The sequence below is a fragment of the Odocoileus virginianus genome, chromosome 15, assembly GCF_023699985.2.
Source record: "Odocoileus virginianus isolate 20LAN1187 ecotype Illinois chromosome 15, Ovbor_1.2, whole genome shotgun sequence".
NCBI lineage: Eukaryota > Metazoa > Chordata > Mammalia > Artiodactyla > Cervidae > Odocoileus > Odocoileus virginianus.
In genome coordinates, this window is record NC_069688.1 from 6,836,175 (window position 1) to 6,854,906 (window position 18,732).

An 18,732-nucleotide genomic window follows, 5' to 3' on the forward strand; every position below is an offset into this window, starting at 1 on the left:
ATACCAACTTGAAAGTAAATAAATGTGGTCTGTACATAAAATACAATGTAGAAAAAGTTAGCAGTTCTCCCCAAGGAAACGGTGTAATTGAAGATGGTAACAGTAGATAATGGTTGATGGAAAATGGGCAGGAGAGAGCCATTTTTTAGAAAGTTCTTCTTTTGAACCAATTTCTTTACCAAGTTTTCAATCATCTTGGGACTCATGACTACTTTTCACTCAAATTGAAATTCAAGCAAAGATACAACAACAAAAAAAATCCTTTAGCAGCAAAATAAAGGCAAAGCACCACAGTGCTTTAAAAAATGTGTAAAAAAAGGTATGGTTACACATGCATCATAGGAGATGCTCCCTCTCCATCCCTCTTGCTTCATATATACTCCCAAAGCAAACGTGGCCTGCAATTCAAATTTACTTTGTATGGTATTCTTTAACTAGAAATTTGTATGGAGAAAATTGCCTGTGTTTAAAATGGTAAGGTCAAAATATCACTTTTTCTACTGATTGTACTTAGGGCATTTTTTTGTTGAAAAGCTATTATGCTAATAAATAAAAGGAGTCATCACTGATTTGGTTTGATCAAATACTGGTTGATATATTGCTCTGAAGGTGTTTTTTGGATGTAATTAACATTTACAATCAATTAACTTTAAGTAGATTATCCTCCATCATGTGGGTGGGCCTTGTGCAATCAGTTGAAGGCTTTAAAAAAAAAGACTGGTGTTTCCTGGCAAAAAAGGAATTCCGCCTACAGATTGCAACAAACAAATGCTGCCTACCTTTCCAGCCTTTAGACTCAGGACCACAGTATCAACTCTTACTTGAATTTCAAGTTTACTGGCTTGCCTTATAAATTCTGGACTCGTCAGCCCCCACAACTGCATAAGATAATTCCTTAAAAGCTCTCTAGATAGATGGCTATTTCTATCTAAATATATCTATAGATGTCATACCACATGTATTAATATGCCATATTGGTTCTGTTTCTCTGGAGAATCTTGACTAATACAGCAGGTGTTATAACAAACATTTGATCGATAACCTTAGAAAAGTTTGATAACTTTCCCCAAGGACACAAAGGGTAGGTCAAACTTGGGTCTGTGTGATTTCACATCCCTTACTCTTCCCACCGCTGATTGCTGCTGAGAAGGGTTATGGGCGAGAGACATGCACCTTGAAGACCAAATATTGCCTGAATCACTCTCTCTGGAAATTCTAACCCAGGAAAATGTTTTCCATGAGTCGAAAGATTAAATGGAAAGAGTTATCTTTTGGGGACAGCTGTGACCTTTACCTTTTTTTCCCCCACATGATACGGCTTGTATAGCATTTTATTTATAGTTTTTCAGAATTATTCAACCTCTTGCTTTACTTTTTTTAAAATTAAGGGTATAGTTGCTTTACAGTGCTGTGTTAGTGTCTGTAGTACAACAAAGTGAATCAGCCATGTGTATATCCCCTCCCTCTTTATGTGTATGCGTGTTTGTCTTTGTTTGGATCTTATATCTCAAATCCAGGCCCGCAAAGATTTGGTGTGAATGAGATGACAGAGAAATCATCTAATACTGTCTGGTTTGCTTTAGGACCTCTGCTTGTAGAGTTTTCTGCAGCTGCAGTCAGCTCACGCCGGAGCCTTTACTTCGTGCCAGAGGTCTTATCTTAGTTACCTGTAATCCTTACCATAGCCCATAGTTGGGTTTCAATTGTTACAACAGGCAAATCCATGCAATTCCTGATGTGGTCCAGGCAGCCCTCCTTCTGCTTATAACCATGCCATTGGCCATCTCTGACCTCCAAGCTTGCCTACTTACCTGCCTCAGGCTGGCGAGTGACACGTGCCAGGAGTGAGGGACATCACATGATCCCACCAGTGGGGGTAGCTGAGAAATGCAGGGAACCATTTGGACCTTTGGTGAGCTCTAGCAGACCCTGCGAGACCCTCATTTTAAAGACGAGGCAGGTAAATTTCAGAGAGAATGCGTGACTTGTGCACCCCAGGTCTTTAAGGCTCCTGTGTAAAATCTCCCGCCAAGTAAAATCTACTGTAGTTACTTCAGAGCAACTCAAAACGATCCGCATATGCTATAGTGGATGCCAACCATCTCCCCCTCCCTGCCAAAAGGAATCCCACTATTGCTCATACAATACAGCAGAGCAGACACCTGCTAAGTTGGCATACTTTGCCTCAATGCCACATTTCCCTACCAAGCCTTGATGAAGGTCTGATCATGTATTAAAAAATATCTGTCCCGCAGTGATGGTTGTATCCCCTCCATCTGTCCCATGCTGGGTAAAATCTGCTACAGCTGTAAGCAACACCTGCTAGAGAACCAGACGGGGTACCTCGGGGCTTGGAGGGTGCAATTTAGCAGGTGGGTGCGAAGAGCTGGCAACCACTCTACCAAAATTTTCTACCATCCTTTTGTAGCCTTAAAGGAGAGAAAAACAAAGAAAATGCAAGGCAGGGTGAGAGATACAGGCTGGTACACCAGGATTTTGATTTTCAATGCAAATACTTCGTATTGGCGTGGTGAAGAGAGAGTGACCCACCCGCCACCCTAACCTGAATTGCATTAGCATATTTCTGTGTGGGTGAAACTGACATTCAGGCTGCAAATGATCTGCTGTGAGGGAGGTGGTGGAAGCTCTATGCCAGGGGCTCCCTTTTTCTCCCCCTGCCTTTTTTTTCAGTGAAAGGAAAAATCAAGGACCACATGCTAGATCTTTCCACCTTCCCCATTTCATTGTTTCGTCCTCTGCTGAGTCACATCGTTTGAAAATCAGCAAAATAGTTAACAGCACGTTATGGCTGTTCTGGAGTCAGGCTGGACCTGGGGCTGAGTTCTGACCGGGCTGCTTACATGCTATGTCGCTTTGGACAAGGTGTTTCATTTTTCTACGGCTGAATTTTCTCATCCATAAAACAGGATAAAGTATTATTTAATTCCTAGTATTTGTATGAGAAGTAAATGATTCCATGCCAGCAAGGCTCTTAAAACTTGACACAGAGCTTGGGTACACGCCGAGCTCTTCCCAAGCGGGGTCTGCCATTGTTAGCAGCAGAAGGAGTAACATTAGCAGTAGGGCAACAGTTTTTCTGATTTCTGGGACCATGTGAGGTTTTTCAGTTAGTAGATGAGATGGTATAAGAATCAGGTGAGATGTGGGCTGAAGCTTGGCCAAGGACATGTCAATCTGGCTGAATAAATCCTTCTTCCAATATTTAACACAAGGTGGAGTGATTATAAAGCCAATATGTCTTTAACTTTTTTTTTAATATTTATTTTTATTTATTTGACTGAGCTGGGTCTTAGTTGCAATATGCAGAATCTAATTCCCTGACCAGGGGTTGAACCTGGCCCCCCTTCTTTGGAAGCAAGAATCTTAGCCACTGGACCACCAAGGAAGTCCCAACAATTAGGTTTTGCAGTTAGACAGGGATAGGTTGGACTTGGCTGCTGTCATTTATGACCTTGTGAGATTGGGCCTATACTTCAGCTTCTCTGAACTCCAGCTGTAAAACAGATACGTTCATGTCTTGCAGTTGTACAGTTTGGGGGGGGTGGTGGTGGTGGTACCACTTTAATGACAAAGAGGAGACAGAAGAGAAAATGAGCTTGTATCCTGGCATGAGAAAGGATTCACTTTAAAAATAACCAGCTACATTTTCTTCATTTGGTAAGCGCTTCACCCTCATTTCATTTAATTAAAAAAAGAGAAAATTCAAATACGCAAAAGAGAAAAGGCAACCCGGGATTCCTCAACCCAAAGACAGCCACCGCCAACATCTTGGTGTTGAGCCAAGAAAACTGTCTTGATGGCAAGGTTGATGAGACATGGAAACAGGCCCCCCAGAGAGGAGGACTTTGGACACGGAAGCAGCCACCATCTGGGGTCAGTTGTGCGGCCCTGGCCCTGATGGAAGCAGGGAGCTCCAGTGATGACAGGCCCAGACCCCACTGTGCTTTCATGTAAGGGCCACGCCATCAGCTGTCACCCCGCAGGAAAGTTATCTCTCCCCTCCCCCAACGTGGGGGCCAAGATGGCCACATAATAAAAGTGAGTTTTGAAGACCCTTTATCAAAAGGGAAGCAGGAATAAACTAAAATCTAGTGTATCCAGGACGCCACTGTATCCTCACTTACTTTCTCATTCCCTTTATTCAAATCTTAACCCCAGTGGCAGTTCTGAGCTCCATAGAGCTCAGGGCTTACAGTTCAATGGGTGAGGCAGACAACAGGCAGTGACATCATCAGCCTGATGGGCAATAAGACGGAGGGGACTCCAGATAGCCATGGGGCCCGAAGAGGGTGGGATGCTCCTACCTCCACCTGTATCATAGAGTCTCCCAGGTGTCCTCTATACCCCCGGCACAGTGCTCAGTCCCGCATAAGTCCAGCATCTGTCATTCCTCAGAAGCATAATCTCCAGTAGTGCAGGGACCATTTCTTTCCCCAGTGCCCAGCCAGTGCAACTAGGGAGGTGCTCAGTGAATACTGAACAGACAGATGCTGTTGAAAGAACATGTGTTCTGAGGGGTGTCTATAGTGGGCACCAGCTGTCTTGTTCTGTCCAGTATCCTTTTTCCCCTTGTCTGGTTCCTATAGCATCTTTCTTAGTCACCCCTACCCCAACCCATGGGTTTTAGTGGGGCTGCTAATCCCAAGCCCTGGAGGACGTGGAGGTACAGGATACAGTTTGGCCAATCAGATTCTCTTTCTCCCAGGGAAAGAGGTGATTAGAGGCAGGCTGTGAGAGAGCCTGGAAGGAGGGCCACACTCACCCTGTGGCTGGGTCTCCCCACTCTGGTTGCCCAGCTCTTTCCTAGAGTCTCTGAGAAATCTTTTAGCTGAAGTTAGTCCAAGTACATTTAAAAAAAACCCTAATATAGTCTTTTTTTCTTTAAAAATTTTAATTGAGATGAAATTCACAACATAAAATAAATCACATGAAGCATCTTTCCAAATCACTATCTTTCTACTCCTTCAGTGCCGTCAGAGACAAATTATATCAAACCTGTCAGCTTCTCTGCCTCTCATCTTGTATCATGTCACTTTTGTTCTCCTCCACCTGAGGTTCCATGCATACATGCTCAGTCACGTCTGGCTCTTTGTGACCCCACGGACTATAGCCCACCAGGTTCCTCTGTCCATGGGATTTCCCAGGCAAGAATACTGGAGTAGGTTTCCAATTCCTCCTCCAGAGGATCTTTCCAACCCAGGGATCCACGTGTCCTGTGTGTTCTGCATTGGCAGGCAGATTCTTTACCACTGAACCACCTGGTAAGGCCAAGATTCCATGAGTCATCTTTAAAGTCATTTGTTTGCACTTATTTATGTTCCTTGTGCTTTCCTGGTAAAACCGCATCTTTGGTTACATCCAAGGCGACATCTTTTATGCATCTTTGCCCATACACTGAACATGACTTGAGAAAGACCATGCAACCAGGCCTTTCTTTAAATTCATGATCACAGCCCTTGAAGTGCGTTTGGTGGTGCCTGGAAATCACCATACCACAGCCTGTGTATGGCTCTCCGACTCTACAGGGGACTATTTCATACCTTATCCTTTCCCTCATATCTTCAGGACATCTTTCTGAGTCTCATTCTTGGCTGATGTCCTTGCTTCCTATTTTGCTGAGAAAATAGTAACAATTATGAAGACACAGCTAACCATATCTATCCACCTACCAGCATCTGTTCCTTCTCTCTTCCTTCCTGTTCTCTGGATGGAAAGTCCTTGCTGCTATCTAAGGCCAACTCACTGCTCATGCACTGAAACCCACCCCCTCTTATCTATTCATAGAAATTGCTCCAGGAATTGTTCTCCCTTCTGCAGTAGCGCCTTGATTATGCTGTCATAACTCCTGCCTTAATTAAGCCTTTGATTGACTCCACACCCCTTACAACTCTCTTCTTCCATTTCTCTGCTCCTAGTAGTAGAACAATTCCTTGGTAGGAGGAACAAGGACAATTCCTTGTCTTCTGTACTCATTTGTCTCCAATTCACCTCCTCCAAGTCTTTCTTGAACTCAATCAAGATTTCACTCTAACCATCCATCATGGCAGCCCCTGTCAAAGCTGCAAGGATCTTCTATGTTGCTAAATCCAGTGTAGGTCTCACTTGACTTGACCTATAGCAGCATTTCACATAGTCGCTCCCTCCTTCTCAAAGCACCTTTCTTACTTGGCTTTACCTCCTGCCTCACTGGTTTTGTGTCTCCCATTGAGGCAGTCTGAGCACAGGTTGGAAGAGAATTTCCAGACACAGAGCATTTCAGAAGGCAGCGAATTTACTGAGAGCAAAGAGCAGAGATAATGTGGGCCCTGCGAGCACAGCAGGGTGACACCTCCTGACAGGCTAGGGAGAGTTGACGCTTTTCGTGGGTTAGTAGCCAATTTTTATAACCTCAAGACAAAGAAAATTTCTGCCAGAAGGTTGGCGTTGGGTGATCAGTTAGGGTGCTATAGGGTGACTGCTGAGTTGGGCATCCTTGCCTAATCTGGGGTCAAGAAGCTGGCTTGTGATGATCAGGGGGCCTTCTGGCAAAGGTTACAAAGGGGTTCAGTCAGCTTTGGGGTGACCTTGATTCTGGGCTCTGCTTCTGTGGCCTTAGTACCAGGCCTCGCACCTGTGGCCTTGGGGCAGGACTCCACATCTCCTTTGCTAATTCTCCCACATACACCAACTTTCAAGTTTCAGAGTATCTTCAGCTTTGTCCCGGGACCTCTTCTGTGTCTAAACTCCTTTCTGGGGTGTCTCATCCATGCATGTGACTGTAAACACCGCTGCAAACCATGGCCTCTCCAACTCTGTCTCCAGCTGGGACCTCTGCTCCACATTCACGTACTCACTTGACCTCTCACAATTTCCACCTGGATGTCTAAAATATACCTCAATTTTAACATGTGCAAAACAGAGCTTCCGAATCCTACCTCCTCCAAATCTTCCCTATCCACTGACCTCACCATGTCAGTTCGTGGCAATTCCATTTTTTGGCTTTCCTAGTGAAAAATTCAACAGTCCTCCTTGACTCCAATATGACTTTGCTAGGGGTGATGTAATGACGTGTCACAAACTGGGAGGCTTAAAGGACAGAAAAATATCTCCTCAATTGCTCTGGAGGCTGGAAGTCCAGAATCAGAGTGTCAGTAGGCTCGGTTCCCTCCAAGGGCAGCGAGGGAAGGATCTGACTCCAGCGAGGGATGATCTGTCTAGCTTGTAGACAGTCATCTCATCCTTGGGTCTTCACATGGTCTCCCCTCTATGTGTGTCTATGTCCATCACATTGGGAATAAAAGCCTTACAAGGTCCTACATGATTACCCCTACATGATTATCCTCCTTCCTACCCCTTAACCCTTGTTCTTCGCTCATCTGTTCCATCACACCAGTCACCTTTCTCCATTCCTTTAGCAGGGCAGGGTTCTCACCATCTGAGAGCCTTACCTCTTCTCTCTCCCTGGGAAAATTCTTCCCTGAGGTCTTCATGGAACTGACTCCTTCTCATATTCAGGTCTCTTCCCAAATGTGACCTAGGTGACTGCCCAAGTAGCCCTCCTCTGAACTCATTCCATCTTCCATTTTTCCCTCATAACCCATATTATCATATCAACCTGTCTTATGTAGTCTGTTTACTTGCTTCCTGTCTGTCTTCCCCTACGTGTATGTAAGTTTCCAAACGGCCAAAACCTTTAAATCTCAGTCATCACTGTATCCCCAGCCCAAGGAACTCAGTATATGCTTGTTAAAAGATAAATAAATAAATGAGTTAATGGGACCCTTTAATGCCCACCTAGATGAAAAATTTTTACACCAACTACATCATATTCTTGAAACAATTATTTGAGTACACACAGGCAGGCATGCACACACACACACACACACAACACAAACACACATTCAGGTAGGCAAGAAGAGACAGAGCAAATAAAAGATTATATTAAGATCGGAATTTGGAATAGACAGCGGTCAGTCCTCTGTTCATGTAACCAAAGCCTTTGAACCTATACTTTTCTCTAAGCTGAAATGGGAAGCTATAAATTCTAGAAGATTTTGTGGGCAAGTGCTCTTTCTGCCTTAGGACAAATGGTGCCCATGTGATAAGGAAGGTGAGATCATTTCCAGCAGCTGCCACCCAACTTGAAAAGGGTTGATTGATATGACAAAGTCTTTTCAAAGAACATACATCAAAGAAGATGACTGACAGTGAAGTAAACATTTTAGAACTAGAGTAATTAGGAATATATTAGCAATTAAAATAAACTTATTATCATTAGCAAAATTGGCAGTTACTTGCAGTTTCCCCAGGGGCCTCATTTCAAGTTTATCCTTGTAGATTATATTAAGGCAGGATTAATGTTTTTGGGGATGCAATTTTAATTTTGGTGGATTTCATTTTTTTCATATCCCTGTCCGTAGCTAATAGAGCTCAATGGTTCTCAAATAAAGGTCTTATTGATCTTGGGGCTTCTATGAGCTGAACCCAGATGTGCTAACACCAAACTGAACAAAGTTGTTGTTTACCCAGTTCTCAGAGAAGATTAAATATTTTATTTAATTAATATTTTATTAATAAAATAATATTAATAAATTTATTTATAAAATAAAATTAATAAAAATTAAAAATTTATGTTTTCCTCTGTTATACAATTTTTTAGGCCTTCACTCCCTGCTAGTGCAAGTCTTCCAGGAGGTACTAGAAAATGACAGAACTCCTGAGCTTGAAGGAAATAAATAAACTAATCAGGGAAAAACCTTGGTCACCAGCCTTCTGAGATCAATGTACCTTCCTTCTACGGACATATATGTTGATGATTTGGACTCTTTGGATGGTAGCAGAGGCAGGATTGAACCCTCTATCTTCTTTACCTTCTGGTTTCTGTTCATTATCCCAATTAGTGGAAGGGTATCTATTAGCATCATCATCATCAAAATTGTATCAGTTCGGGTTCTTTGTTAACAGTCATGAAAACCGACCCTGGCAATAGAACAAAAGGGCAGTGTGGGTAACTCTGGCTTCTATATCAGGAACCTGGCACCTGGAACTGCCCTCCAACAAGATGCAGAGGAATAAATACAGAGACAAAACAAATGTCCACTTCAAACATAAGGTTAGGAGTGACAGTCAATGTGAGCAAGATTCTACTCTGCGTTAGAGATGCTTTACTCGAAAGAATCTGGAAGACTTAGTCTCCTTCCACTGAGGCTGGAGAGGGTCCAGAAACAACTAATGTCCATGGGGCATGGTAGGATGGAGCTGAGAGGCAGTGGGGAAAGATCGGGCTGAGGGGTAAGTAAGGAAACATTTCAGGAGACCAGAAAGGGAGAGGGCATGCCAGTGACCACCCAAGAAGGGCCGGCCTCATGGGAAATGAAGAAAATATTTTATTCTATCTTTCAGACTCTGAGCTCAATTGTGACCTGCCACTAGTAAGACCATGCTCTTCACGGCAATGACTAGCTGAGTTTGAACCCTTTCCCATGGGTGCTGTAGGATGTAATAGAAGGATTACCCAAACAGCTGTGTACTCATCTGCTCTGACAGCGAAGGGTTTCAGTTTAATTAATGGGCTTTAAAGCACACATCAATGTTTTATACTGCTTTCCTTTTCAGGTGAGAATTAATTATTGGTCTAGTTAAGCAGGAAGAGAACTCAGGTGTGGAATTTTAGACTCTGGAGACCACCTAATGGGACTGAGGAAGGTGGGCTGATCTGGGCACAAAGAGGATGGACCGCACACAGTCTTGGAGGAGTCAGGGGGAGACCTGAGCTCTGTGGTGTTTCAAACCCTACTTCTGGGAGTTTCCCACGGGCTGGGCCTCTAAGAGCAAACAGAATCAAATGCTGTTTTTTTCGCCCAGACTTACCGATGGCTCAGTGGTAAAGAATTCGCCTGCAATGCAGGAGATGAAAGAGACACAGGTTCAGTCCCTGGGTCAGGAAGATCTCCTGGAAAAGGAAATGGCAACCCATTTCAGTATTCTTGGTTGGGAAATCCCATGGACAGAGGAGCCTGGCTGGCTACAGTCCATAGGATTGCAAAGAGTCAGACATGAATGAGCACATGAGCAGCACAGACAACCTATTGAATTGTCTCAGTTTGTATCAGATTAGTTCTCAAGAACACTGACACCTGCTTTAAAGAGAAAAAGCCTCAGAGGACTGAAGCTGCTCAAATGATGCTTAGAAACCATTGAGCCCAGATTCCTGCTTAAATGAGGCATCTTCTACAGAATTCTGCACAGATCAACCAAACATATTCCGATCAAGTAAAAGCAACTAAAGAACTGCATTTATTTGGACATCATTAAACCATTCCAAAAACATGCAGTGGAAGGGGCCTCTCCACCCTTTGAATCCAGGTGTGTTTCCCCCCACTTTGACTGATAAGAGTACAAGGGAAGAGACTTGTCCACATCCCACAGCAGACATGACCACCATTTCGGTTGTCTCCTGCTGTAGGAAAATTACTCTCAAAGTTATCTCATGACTTTGTGGGTGAGGAATTCATGCAGGGATCAGCTGGGTGATTCTCCTGTACCATGTGGCATTGATAGAGAGCAGTCGCTCAGTTACAGTCAGAGATGGATGGGCTGACTTACAAGGTCCAAGACGGCATCACTCAATATCTGCCATGTGGACAGGGAGAGCCGAAAGGCTGGGGCTTGGCTGGTGGGGATACCTATTCTTGGCTTCTCAAGCATTGTGGCCTTGGGGTAGTCAGACTTCTTATGGGACAGCTCAGGACTCCATAAGTCAGTGTTTGGCAAAGTGGAAGCTTCACAGATTTTTATGAATTAACTCTGCAAATCACATAGCACCTCTTTCTCTGTACCCTATTAGTTCAAGTGGGCAGAAGCATGCCCAGATTCAAGGTGAGGGGCATTGACACTGCCTTTCAGTGGGAGGAATGTAGACTAATTTCTACCCATCCGTGTGTGCTTTACTGATGAGTCATCTCCAACTCTTTGTGACCCCATGGACTGTAGCCCGCCAGGCTCCTCTGTCCAGGGGAATTTTCAGGTGAGAATACTGGAGTGGGTTGCCATTTCCTCCTCCAGGAGATCTTCCTGACTCAGAGATTGAACCTGCATCTCCTTTGTCTCCTGCATTGCAGGCAGATTCTTTACCTGCTGAGCCATTGTGGAAGCCTAATTTCTATCCATGTATATTTAAATCTTTCCATCCACCAATGGGAAATTCTGGGTTAAAGAAGGAAGAAAGGAAGAACAGGAAACTATAAGTGCTGGTAAGCATGGAAGATTGGTTTACTCGTTATAAAGCTGCAATGAGGAAATTCTTCAGAAGGAAAATTAATGCAAAGTTAATTAATGCAATGGAGTTGTAACTAAAGTATTAGTTACACATCATAAAAATACTGAATTATATAATAAGAACCCAATAACTTTCTAGGTCAATGTCCTTGGAATTTAGCCAGCACAAAAGAAATAGGAGGCCTGTTTTGCTGTTACCGGAATTTTTTAAAACTCTCTTTAAAATTTATTTCTACTTAAATATAGAATATGTTGCAGCAGTTTTCTCAGGAAGTCCCGCTCATCTTGTTACATTTCCAAGAGCCAAAGAAACAAGTCTATTTTGAATAATGGTTTGCATAAGTAGACACATACCAAGGCTTTTTAAACTACCACGTTTGGTTGGAATGAAATGAACTTGACTTCACTTGGAGCTGTCACACTGTGATTTATTTCTCAATTTCCCTTCCCATCAGTGAACTGTAACAATCGGAGCACACTGTACACCTGTCCTGCGTGGCCCAGGGGTCCTCTGATTCTAAGAAACACAGCGTCTTGTGATGCTGGGTGGAAAAAGGCATGACCACCCCAGCCTGGCCCATAACAAATTATTAAGTAAATATTCCTGGTTTCCCTGTTTTATCAGCCATATCTCTTCTCTAGTCCACCAGAATGTCAAAAAGTCTAAGACCTTCCTCTTATCAGAAGAATCGCTTACTCTAGATTTCCGTAAAAACGTCCCAAGATGAAGAAGTTATCTCAGAGAATGGGGCACCTTTCCTGAGTAGCCTGCTCGATCCCCTAAATACTGAATCCGCTTTTTGTTTTTTAAAAGTCTCTTTCATTCACTTAAATTATTTCATTAAAGCTTCACAATGATCCTTGGAGGTTATTATCAGTCCTCATCTAACAGGTGGAAATTAAGGTTAACGAAGTTTAAGGTCACACCCCTGGGAAACGGGAGTGTGGGCCGATTCCAGGGTGGAAGGCCTTAAATCAAATACAAAGAGAAAATAGCAAAGGGCGGGCCAAGGGGACTCAGAAGGCAGATTCAGAAGGCAGCTCCCCTCAGGAAACAGAGCGTCCTGTGATTCTGTGTTTAGTTTGGCCAGCTGATCTGGGGTCAGGGAAGCAGTCTGCCAAGGTGGAGGGTGGGGCCGTGGAGGAGGACTAGGTCTGGGTTGCGGGGCACCTCTGTCTTCTCGGGTAGACCCTCCTCCCAGCCCCTCCAGAGTCGGGAAACGCGGCCCCGCCTGGCCCCGCGCGGCCTCCGTAGAGTCCCCGTTGCCATGGATCCCAGGTTCGGACGCGCGGAGGAGAGATTGCAAGGAGGCCGGGGAGTCCTGGCGGGTCCTGGTGGAGTTTCCCGGGCCCGCGACCCTCGAGGGGCGACATGGGACGGAGTAAGCGCCCCCTCCACCTTCTGCCCTCGATAGTCCCCATTCTGGGCTTCGTTCCGGGCCTCTCGGGACCCTCGGCGCCCCTTTTGCCCGCGGACCCCAGCCCTTCCGGCCCTTGGCCCTCAGCAGACCCGCTGGGGCAGGCTCTGCGCCGACTGGCTGGGCTGCTTGGCCCCTGCGAGGCCCAGGTTCCCGATCTGTAAAGTGGGGCAGGCGTGGGCCTGGGGGAGAAAGGCACGGGACTTCATGGAAGGGCTCGTGGAAAGTCTAAGCGTCTTGGAGTCAGACACGCCCGGTTCGAGCCCGCGCGTCCCCTTGCCTGCAGTCTCTGAGCCACACTGGGAGCAAAGTGTAGCCTCGTGGCTGAGGGACCCGACCCCAGAGCCTTACCTCCTCCACCTTCCTGCTACCAGCTGTGAGACTTCTTCACCTCCAAAATGAAGGCAATAATAGTATCTGTTTACAGTCAGTCTTGTAAATATGATTATTAATATACCAAGAGACTGTGAAGTGGCAGGATTAGTAGTTACTTATATTTTAGATTGTATCAATTATTTCAGATTGAACTATTCCAATACACTATCTTTCACCTTTCCAAATTGCACTTTTATACAGTTGCCCTGAATTTGTCACTTACTGTAGGAGTGTCATAGTGAATATTTCTAAATCAAGAGACCGGGGTAGATGGTGGGGTATTTTCCCTGGAAGAGCTGACAGTCTGGTGGTGGAAAGGGGATGGTGATTTTAAATGTTTACACTGTCCCAAATCTTGAGAGTGTTATTTCCTCTCCCTTCCCTTATCCCCATCCCATGGTTTTCTTTTTTGCTTATCAGCATTTTTTACTTTTCCATGGATTATCCTTTGCCCTCGGCCTTTGAATCCTGTCCACTTTCATTTGTTAAATCATTAACATATCAAACTCATATTGGAGTTCCTACCCTGTGGCTCAGATGGTAAAAAAATCTGCCTGCCAGGTGGGAGACCTGGGTTTGATCCCTGGGTCAGGAAGATCCCCTGGAGTAAGGAAATAGCAACCCACTCCAGTATTCTTGCCAGGAGAATTCTATGGACAGAGGAGCCTGGCGGGCTACAGTTCATGGGGTCACAAAGAGTCAGACATGACTGAGCGACTAACACTGACATACATTGTGTCAGATGTTGAGGGTTCAGTGGTGAACAAACAGAGGCGGGCCAGCCCTCTTGGAGCTTCTCCCTTTGAGGAAGAAAGCCAACACTTATTTTATTTTTTCCATTTATTTTTATTAGTTGGGGGCTAATTACAGTATTGTAGTGGGTTTTGCCATACATTGACATGAATCAGCCATGGATTTACATGTGTTCCCCACCCTGAACCCCCCTCCCACCTCCCTCCCCATCCCATCCCTCTGGGTCTTCCCAGGGCACCAGCCCCGAGCACTGGTCTCATGCATCCCACCTGGGCTGGCGATCTGTTTCACACTTGATAATATACTTGTTTCAATGCTATTCTCTCAGAACATCCCATCCTTGCCTTCTCCCACAGAGTCCAAAAGTCTGTTCTATACATCTGTGTCTCTTTTTCTGTCTTGCATATAGGGTTATTGTTACCATCTTTCTAAATTCCATATATATGCATTAGTATACTGTATTGGTGTTTATCTTTCTGGCTTACTTCACTCTGTATAATGGGCTCCAGTTTTATCCATGTCATTAGAATTAATTCAAATGCATTCTTTTTAATGGCTGAGTAATATTCCATTGTGTATATGTACCACAGCTTTCTTATCCATTCGTCTGATGATGGGCATCTAGGTTGCTTCCATGTCCTGGCTGGCTATTATAAACAGTGCTGCGATGAACATTGGGGTACACGTGTCTCTTTCAGATCTGGTTTCCTCGGTGTGTATGCCCAGGAGTGGGATTGCTGGGTCATATGGCAGTTCTATTTCCAGTTTTTTAAGGAATCTCCCCACTGTTCTCCATAGTGGCTGTACTAGTTTGCATTCCCACCAACAGCCAACACTTGTTTTAAAATACCGGTCACGATGGAATAAAAAACTGAGATATAAGATCCTTGGCTTTTACTGCTCTTTTCACAGTTCTGAACTCACTACATCAGAAGAAAAAACTTGAGCTTCCAAGAGAAGATGGTAATAAGGGCTTAGGATTGTCATGTTCTTGGTGCCTTCTAGGCACTGTTTGGAGCGGTATCTCAGTGTTAACTCCTTGAGTTCTCACAAAAATCTTGTGAGACAGACAACCTCCACTTTGCAGTTGAGGAATCTGAAGAACAGAGAGTTTAAGCAACCCGCCGATTGTCACACAGTCAGCAGTGTATCTGGAATGTGAACTTGAACAGAGCTGTCTTTCTTTAATCTGCTGCTACACTTACTCTCCTGAGAGTAAGGGAAGGTCTGGTGAGGAAAAGAGAGGCCGAGGTGTGAGCTCTCATGTTGAAAGTCAAAGAAGTTACTTTTAGTGTTGATGTCTGTCCAGAGAGAGCAATGTCAAGCCTGGGAGCAGTGGGTAGGGGAAAATGAATTAGTGCCTCTCTGAACTTTTAATCCAGTACAGATTATGACTTAGAGAAAAAAAGAGCTCCTTTCTTAAAATTAATATTGAATTCATTTTGTCCTGATACTACTGTGACTATCAAATTAGGGTGGTTAGTCTCTAAGATATGATCTGTGTATGCATTTGCCAGGGGAAGTTTACTTCAGTTCAGTTCAGTTCATTCTCTCAGTCGTGTCTGACTCCTTGCGACCCCATGAATTGCAGCATGCCGAGCCTCCCTGTCCATCACCAACTCCTGGAACTTACTCAAACTCATGCCCATCGAGTCGGTGATGCCATCTCATCCTCTGTCGTCCCCTTCTCCTCCTGCCCCCAATCCCTCCCAGCATCAGGGTCTTTTCCAATGAGTCAGCTCTTCACATGAGGTGGCCAAAGTACCAGGGGAAGTTAAGTACCCTCAAAGCCATAGGATGTTATTGCTGGAGGATGCTCAGTGGTCTCTAGTTCACACCATCTTTAAAACTATATGGATGGACTCTGTTTGCAGAAGGTTTAAGCATCTGGTCTCAAACTTTATACTTCTTATGTGATAGGTTAGCATTCAATTTGAGGTCCAGCTCAGTGGCCTTTCATAGTGTCTGTATTTTCTTAAAGGCACATAGAGGAAAAACCAGTTTTATATTAATTCCTCTGAGTTCACCTTGAATAGGAAACTCCAATTAGAATCATCCCCTAATGCATTGCCTGTTATATTGTAGACTTCATCAGCTGCTTATAACAAATCTTTTAAATCGTGTTTCCTACTTTCTGTCCTAATTCATTTGGTGGACAGTATTGTTTACCATTAATTTTGAGCTCTATTTTTTCTTTTTTTTTTTTTACCACACCTAGCAGCATGTAGGATCTTAGTTTCCCAACCAGGGATTGAACTCAAGCCCCCAGTATTGGAAGCTCAGAGTCTTAAGCACTGGACTGCCAGGGAAGTCCCAATTTGAAGCTGAGATACGTTGTTGATGTCATATGGCTTGTTCATCACACACCTATGAATAATTGAGAAATACTTCTTGTAAACATTTTAGCTATACCAGAAAAAGTTTTTTCATGAAAGATGGGCTTCCAAGAAAAGCATCCTTTAAAAAAATTGTATATATTTACATCAGTCCAGTTTAGTTGCTCAGACATGTCCGACTCTTTGTGAACCCATGGACTGCAGCATGCCAAGCCTCCCTTGTCCATCACAAACTCCTGGAGTTCACTCAAACTCATGTCCACTGAGTCGGTGATGCCATCCAACCATCTCATCCTCTGTCGTCCCCTTCTCTCCCCTTCAATCTTTCCCAGCATCAGGATCTTTTCAAATGAGTCAGTTCTTTGCATCAGGTGGCCAAAGTATTGGAGTTTCAGCTTCAACGTCAGTCTTCCCAATGAATATTCAGGACTGATTTTCTGTAGGATGGACTGGTTGCATCTCCTTGCAATCCAAGGGACTCTCAAGAGTCTTCTCCAACACCACAGTTCAAAAGCATCAATTATTCGGCTTTACATACTAAGCACATAAACAAAGTTTCAAAAATAAGAAAAAAAACAATTATGGATAAATGCAGGGGTTTTAGTTTTTTTTTTTTTATGGAGTGAGTGAAAATTGCTTAGTCAAGTCTGACTCTTTGTGACCCCATGGACTATATAGTCCATGGAATTCTCCAGGCCAGAATTCTGGAATGGGTAGCCTTTCCCTTCTCCAGGAGATCTTACCAATGCAGGGATCAAACCCAGGTCTCCCACATTGCAGGCGGATTCTTTACCAGCTGAGCCACAAGGGAAGCCCAAGAATACTGGAGTGGGTAGCCTATCCCTTCTCCAGCAGATCTTCCCGACCCAGGAATCAAATTGCGGTCTCGTGCATTGCAGGCAGATTCTTTACCAATTGAGCTATCAGTATCAGTATCAGTTCAGTGGCTCAGTCGTGTTCAACTCTTTGTGACCCCATGAACTGCAGCACGCCAGGCCTCCCTGTCCATCACCAACTGCTGGAGTCTAACCAAACCCATGTCCACTGAGTCGGTGATGCCATCCAACCATCTCATCCTCTGTCATCCCCTTTTCTTCCTGCCCTCAGTCTTTCCCAGTATCAGGGTCTTTTCAAATGAGTCAGCTCTTCGCATCAGATGGCCAAAGTATTGGAGTTTCAGCTTCAACATCAGTCCTTCCAGTGAACACCCAGGACTGATTTCCTTTAGGATGGACTGGTTGGATCTCCTTGCAATCCAAGGGACTCTCAAGAGTCTTCTCCAACACCACAGTTCAAAAGCATCAATTCTTCTGCACTCAGTTTTCTTTATAGTCCAACTCTAGGTTGGTCATAACTTTCCTTCCAAGGAGTAAGCGTCTTTTAATTTCATGGCTGCAGTCATCATCTGCAGTGATTTTGGAGCCCCCAAAAATAAAGTCAGACACTGTTTCCACTGTTTCCCCATCTATTTCCCATGAAGTGATTGGACCAGATGCCATGATCTTAGTTTTCTGAATGTTGAGCTTTAAGCCAACTTTTTCACTCTCCTCTTTCACTTTGATCAAGAGGCTCTTTAGTTCTTCTTTACTTTTTGCCATAAGGGTGGTGTCATCTGCATATTTGAGATTATTGATATTTCTCCCGGCAGTCTTGATTCCAGCTTGTGCTTCCTCCAGCCCAGCGTTTCTCATGATGTACTCTGCATATAAGTTAAATAAACAGGGTGACAATATACAGCCTTGATGTACTCCTTTTCCTATTTGGAACCAGTCTGTTGTTCCATGTCCAGTTCTAAATGTTGCTTCCTGACCTGCATACACGTTTCTCAAAAGGCAGGTCAGATGGTCTGGTATTCCCATCTCTTTTAGAATTTCCCACAGTTTATTGTGATCCACACAGTCAAAGGCTTTGGCATAGTCAATAAAGCAGAAACAAATGTTTTTCTGGAACTCTCTTGCTTTTTTGATGATACAGCAGATGTTGGCAATTTGATCTCTTGTTCCTCTGCCTTTTCTAAAACCAGCTTGAACATCTGGAAGTTCATAGTTCACATATTGCTGAAGCCTGGCTTGGAGAATTTTGAGCATTACTTTACTAGCGTGTGAGATGAGTGCAATTGTGTGGTAGTTTGAGCATTCTTTGGCATTGTCTTTCTTTGGGATTGGAATGAAAACTGACCTTTTCCAGTCCTGTGGCCACTGCTGAGTTTTCTAAATTTGCTGGCATATTGAGTGTAGCACTTTCACAGCATCATCTTTTAGGATCTGAAATAGCTCAACTGAAATTCCATCACCTCCATTAGCTTTGTTCATAGTGATGCTTCCTAAGGCCCACTTGACTTCATATTCCAGGATGTCTGGCTCTAGGTGAGTGTGAGTGATCACACCATCATGATTATGTGGGTCGTGAAGATCTTTTTTGTACAGTTCTTCTGTGTATTCTTGCTATCAGGGAAGCCCTTATTTTTTATGGAAGGCCTAATTTAATTTTCAGACTGAAGTTTGTACTAAAGACTGTGCTGATTTGCTTAACTTTGTTTTTAACTTAATTTATTTGACAGTATATTACTTTAC

The 18,732-nt window shown here is 44.0% G+C and overlaps 1 protein-coding gene across 8 annotated transcripts in view; it reads left to right on the forward strand.

Moving 5' to 3' along the window:
- The first annotated feature begins 12,466 nt into the window (after positions 1 to 12,466).
- DNAAF11 (dynein axonemal assembly factor 11) overlaps positions 12,467 to 18,732 on the forward strand; it is a 72,454-nt gene continuing 66,188 nt past the window's right edge. For 2 of the 8 annotated variants that reach the window (XR_011491393.1, XM_070476990.1), the window contains exon 1: positions 12,467 to 12,659. Coding sequence is in view for 7 of the 8 variants with exons in the window: in XM_070476990.1 (XP_070333091.1) it covers positions 12,650 to 12,659 (10 nt within the window). In the remaining variant the exon portion in view is untranslated. The remainder of the gene's footprint in view (positions 12,660 to 18,732) is intronic. The other 6 variants (XM_070476994.1, XM_070476991.1, XM_070476993.1 and 3 more) reach the window with 6 other exon arrangements.